Source organism: Triticum dicoccoides, chromosome 5B, assembly GCF_002162155.2.
Source record: "Triticum dicoccoides isolate Atlit2015 ecotype Zavitan chromosome 5B, WEW_v2.0, whole genome shotgun sequence".
NCBI classification, from domain to species: domain Eukaryota; kingdom Viridiplantae; phylum Streptophyta; class Magnoliopsida; order Poales; family Poaceae; genus Triticum; species Triticum dicoccoides.
Genome location: NC_041389.1, coordinates 687,609,243 through 687,614,608, shown reverse-complemented (window position 1 = coordinate 687,614,608; position 5,366 = coordinate 687,609,243). Strand labels below are relative to the sequence as shown.

Here is a 5,366-nt window from a genome sequence, read left to right as displayed (position 1 = left end):
CATGCATTGCGGCAGAGTTACACAATTGCCACGCAACTCATCAATCAAAAGATAAAAAGTATGATGTCGTCGTCGTCGAGGAAAAAAACCGGGTTATTGGAACGGTTTTCTTTTCCGTGTGTTGCTTGCATTGCATCCATAAGAACAAAATTAATAAGAAACGATGAGGAAGAAAAAAGGAGAGGAGAAAACAGAAACATTATGAACAGCAAGATGGCGAAGCGGTCAAAGGGCACGCCATGTGATACGCCAACGTGACGACGTTGGTTCGTGGCGGCACGAGTCGATCGGCGCGGGCCGGCCGGTCACCGGCGGTGGTGGACGATGCCGGTGCAGCGGTCCTTGATCCAGCGGAGGCCGCGGCGGAGCGACGCCTTGACCCTGGCCTCCACGGCGTAGGCCTTGTAGGCGGCCACCCGCCGCCGGCGCTTGGCCTCCGGGTCGCCCGCCCACCACGACGGCGTGGTCACCGCCGACGACCCCCCGCTGCCGCCGCCGACATTCCGCGGCGGCCCCGCCGCCGACGAGCCCCGGAACTCCTCCAGATCCCTCATTGTCTCTCCCTCTCCCTCTCTGTTACCTCTGCGTGCCGCGATCGAAATGCAACGTGCCGGGACGCCCGCGCTTGCAGTTGGAGCACCGCGAGAGACCTGGCTGTATATATATATATATATATATATATATATATATATAGACCGTGTGATGAGGAGGTAGAGAGATAGAGACGAGGCCGGCCATGACGGACGGACGGACGGACGATCTCTTCGTCAGTAGTGCTTGGCAGGTCACGGCCGGACGCGCATTATTATTCTTCTTTGGGCCAGCTGAGACCATGGTAAATTTCACGAAAAAATTACACGACCATCATAGTCCAAGAAGGATAGATAGGTTACATTAGTTTTCTTTTAGACGATGCTCCCTCCCTCCGTCCCAAAATGTAAGGCGTTTTTTGACACAATAGATCACACTAGTTGCGACTTGCGAGGATAACCAACTGACATGAACGAGTAATGTCATAAACATACATCATGAGATTATTACAGCACTTTTGGCATGAGGTAAAAAACCAAATTTATGGAATAAGAGCGATTTGTTCTTGTTCATATCACAATTGTTATTTCTTGGTCGTAGTGGACGAGCAGTTCGCAAGTTGCCCGGCCAGCAGCAGCTGGGATTCACGAGGCAAAACAAGTGGCGCCCTACCAAGTCAACCACAACATGCACAGCCTGCGGATTTCTTTTTCATTATATAATAAATAAAATATAAACTCCCCTATGCTCTGCTAATTCTGTCATACAAAACCCACAAGATTACCAAGACAGAATGGCCTAAGCCGATCACATATATGCAGATAATAAACCATGTTTTATATATAACTCTAAAATGCAATAACTTATTCTTTCCTATCATTTTCATCAAAAGTTTTACAAGTCTCCAATTGTACCTTCGGTCCATCACATCTGTAACTCCCCCACAAAAAAGTTACCTACACCAGACAGTTATAAACTTATTGGAGACGACAACAAGAGTCGAGCCCGCCCGCGATACAGGCGGGCCTTTTTTCAACTGATACAACCCCCGCGGCAGAGGGGCGCTGCTGCACTATGTGCCATAACAGACTTGTGCTCAACGCACAGCCAGCTGAGTTCAGACTTGGCATCACACAGCCATCATATAACTAACAGTCACAAAAAAAACATTTACAACACAAGGAAGAGTCATCTCCACGTCGCGCCGAAGTGGGACACGAAGAACCGGAAGTCCGGGTGGTCCACCTGTACGCAGCGGAGCCAGTTGTCCGCCTCCTGCATCAGCGAGGTGACGCTCTCCTGCTCTGGGGCGCCGTTGGACGCCCACAGGGAGCTGCGGAGCTTGTAGGACGCCAGCCCGAAGGCGGGCAGGGAAAGCCTGCCCGTTGCGGTGGTGCAGTGCCCGATTCCCTCGAAGCCGGGGCATGCTGGTGTGGTGGGATGGCTATCTGCAAGTTGAAACCAGAGCATTTAGTTAGCGTTCGATGCACGTCCAGAATACTGGTGTCGTCTAGCGGAGGCAAAAGAATAAATAAATTCCCTATTTCATATGGCGCTAGAAACAGGGCGCGGGTGCTGGTGTTTTTACCCTTGGAAGGTGTTGCCAGGCAATGGAATGTCAAGAAGCAAGCGTCCAGGTCCTTCAGCGTCGGTCCTGTCGGGATTCTATATATGGGGTACCTGCAATCAAAGCATGAGGATGAAACCAGTAACGTATAGAATCATAGCAGCACTGCCACTGCAGTGTTGCTCTTCTATCTTATGCTGAAATACAGCACGGTATGCTGAAATGCAGCACGATAGGCATGCCTAGTTGTTTAGGCATGGCAACTGGTAGGCATCCTCTGCATGGGCCAGCACAGTTGGCAAATGTTATAACTTGGCCACTGCGATGGCGTCATGCTTAATTATAATGAAACCAAAACGTTGTCTACAGAAAAAACAGGTACAACGTTATGGCCAGATGCTATCAAATAAAAATGAGGATGGCAGGTAATAAGTGGATAATACATGGCAGGTAATAAGAGGATAATGAGGATGGCAGGTATTACGGAATAATTGATCACAAATAATTAAATCTCTCGGAAGTTTAGGAACATCTACAGCAAAAGAAGATAATACATGGCAGCCAACAAATGGAACAGAACACATCTTACCACTGGAAAAATGACCGACTAAACAGGCTCAAAAGTGTTTGAAACATACCATGCAACAGACATCCAACTGGATGGCAGCAAGTCACAGCTTCTGAATGTCTTTAAAGCTGGAAATCTATCCGCAAGAACTGATACCTGGAAAGCGTGCAGAATAAGATTCTATACACTGAAAGTCCGTAACATGCTTTGAGTTTTCGAAGAAACAAAACTTACCTTGTCTGTTAAAGGCTCTCTGCCATACGGAGGATCCCGCTCCAGATGCTCAAATATAGGAAAACTTGCAGATACAAAAGCATCGCCATCCTCACTTTGTAAGACACCATTTTGAGCAGCATCAGTTTCACTGCTACTCTCACTGCTAAAATCCGTAGATTCCCCGTCACTTTCATCCAGAGGATGCCTTAAGCGAGAAAATTAAGTATAAGAAGTTATGCGCTAGCAAAGGTTGCACCCAAACAAAAAACACATTCTAAACTAGTAATACTTTCTCTCAAACCTATTCTCAGGACTTCTCTTATTCGTCTACTTTTGTTTCTTATTTTCTTTTATATGTACAGAACATAGTTAAGGTTAACTTGCACACCAACCCTAGGTCATAGAAATGGCAAGCACTAAGTTACAAAGTCAAGCTCGACATCTGTACAGGTTGATAAAGGAGAAACTTCTGAAGTTACACAAGCTAAAAAAGTAGCTTAGAATTCAGCAAAGCAGTAGAATTTTCCTTTAAACATCTCTGGAAAAGAAGTAGAAACAAATGGAAATCTCTCCTCTACCATCAGTTTTGCCAAACAGTATCGGTATGTATAAACTGGGACAGAATTTAATACACTAACGTTTTATGTAAGAGCAAGTATTATATAATACGTACTAATTTTAGTACACTAAAGTGCATTCCTCACAATTTTAATTGTTATTTGTGTAGTTTGTTACCATATATGAACATCCCCAAGCTCAGACAAAACAGATCATACCAAAAAAATGAGAGAAATGAATCTGCTAGACAGATTGACCTATGGACTGTTTATATATTCCAAAAGGGAGAATTTCCTATTAGTCATAACTTTGCATAGCGCATATAAGGTTGTTACCTGGTACTTGCAACAGGTCTAGATGGATCAGCATACAGCTGGATAGCAGAGAGATATGGCACATAATATTGTATCACAGAGTCACCGCCATTTAACACCAGGGGAACACCAGCCCCATAAGCACTCCACTCCCTGAAAGACTCCCAGAGATCATCAAGACAGAAGTAAGGAGATGAATCCATGGCATCTCCACTCCTCCGCATCCTCAAGCTTGTCTGCAGCAGAAACAAACCAATATAGCTTAATCGTAGAACAGAAGCAATATGTTATTTTCCTTTAATAACCAAAAGGGGTCTACCTTTGACTGGAAATCAAAATCCATTTGCGCAGACAGAACATGTGCAAATATCACTACATGATTTAATCCTTCAGAGAAACTAATGATTTGTAGACGGCAATTGGCACAGATACACATGGCATCGATATGCAGATTACAAGCAAAATCAGAGAACCTGAATAGTTACTATACCTAAGTTACATCAAGTGCAATTAGCGGAAAATCAAAAGCTCCAAAGAGACTAACTGTGTCAATTTCAATCGCCAACACTAGGAAAGTAGTGCTTAAATATAGACTAAAGCAACCAATGGCTGAATAAGCATTCCCTCGAGACAAATTTCTTCTAGGAAACACATTTTAGCAATCATCAGTTGGGGGCCATGGTTAAGAAAAGTACACATGAACTGCCATTAGGACCACGCTGGGATTGAACAACAGTTGCTGCTCACCATCCACAACTACTACCATAAAGAACTTTCAATGGCCTAGAACAAACAATAAATTCAAGCGAAATGCAGTCAGTCCGGAGTAAACTATGAAATGCGGCCTCGACATATTCATCCAGAATCCTTCACTTTCCTTTGGAAAATGACGCATCGGCCATCTCAATAGACCTATGTCGGTGAACATAACCAACCTACACCAGAACAATCTACACTTTATTATGTAGTCATCACGTTTTAGCAGCTTACTAAATACTCCCTCCGTTCCTAAATATTTGTCTTTCTAGACATTTCAAATGACTACTACATACGGATGTATGCAGACATATTTTAGAGTGTAGATTCACTCATTTTGCTCCGTATGTAGTCATTTGTTGAAATGCTTAGAAAGACAAGTATTTAGGAACGGAGGGAGTATATATGAATCTAAACTAAGTCCCTCTCGACCCTGCGCCCACATATATGTAATCTAATCTACAACAGCACGCTTAGCCATGGAAGGATGGATACCTCGGGCATGTTCCGGACGGGCACGGAGGGCGTGGTGGAGGCGAGGAACCTGTCCAGATTCCCGGCCTCCTCCTCCTCCTCCGCGGCAGGCGCGGAGGAGACGACATTCACCTCGGCGGCCGTGGACGCGAGCGAGGGCTTGGAGGAGGTGGACGAGGAGTCGTCGGAATCCGCCCGGCCGTCGGCGTCGACGGACGCGACCGCCGCCGCCGCCGCCGCGGCCGTCTTCCGCCTGGGGGAGGGGGACGGGGAGAGGGAGGGGGACGTCGGGGGGCGGCGGCTCTGCAGGCCCTGCTGCTGGTGCTGCTGGCTCTGGCGGCGGTGGGGCGGGTAGTAAAAGCGGTCGCCTTTGAGCTGGCTG

General features: G+C 46.4%; 2 protein-coding genes across 2 annotated transcripts; both read right to left on the bottom strand.

The window, feature by feature from the left end:
• Positions 1–31: 31 nt before the first annotated feature.
• On the bottom strand, positions 32–641 carry LOC119312640. Its single transcript, XM_037588381.1, has one exon. It carries the CDS (start codon positions 552–554, stop codon positions 306–308), a length of 249 nt encoding a protein of 82 aa, XP_037444278.1. The 5' UTR covers positions 555–641; the 3' UTR covers positions 32–305.
• Positions 642–1,353: 712 nt separating this feature from the next.
• LOC119312639 lies at positions 1,354–5,138 on the bottom strand. Its single transcript, XM_037588380.1, has 6 exons — positions 5,006–5,138; positions 3,776–3,990; positions 2,901–3,045; positions 2,737–2,822; positions 2,120–2,211; positions 1,354–1,979 (listed from the first exon to the last, which is right to left on the bottom strand). Exons 1-6 carry the CDS (start codon positions 5,012–5,014, stop codon positions 1,720–1,722), a joined length of 807 nt encoding a protein of 268 aa, XP_037444277.1. The 5' UTR covers positions 5,015–5,138; the 3' UTR covers positions 1,354–1,719.
• Positions 5,139–5,366: the final 228 nt, after the last annotated feature.

What these genes read in the sequence shown, in the direction of transcription:
- LOC119312640 (XM_037588381.1), bottom strand. Translation starts at nt 554, where the DNA reads ATGAGGGATCTGGAGGAGTTCCGGGGCTCGTCGGCGGCGGGGCCGCCG.
- LOC119312639 (XM_037588380.1), bottom strand. An exon ending in AGACCTGTTGCAAGTACCAG is followed by an intron (nt 3,046 to 3,775) that starts GTAACAACCTTA and finishes TACGGATTTTAG; the next exon opens with CAGTGAGAGTAGCAGTGAAA. An exon ending in CCTGGCAACACCTTCCAAGG is followed by an intron (nt 1,980 to 2,119) that starts GTAAAAACACCA and finishes TTCAACTTGCAG; the next exon opens with ATAGCCATCCCACCACACCA.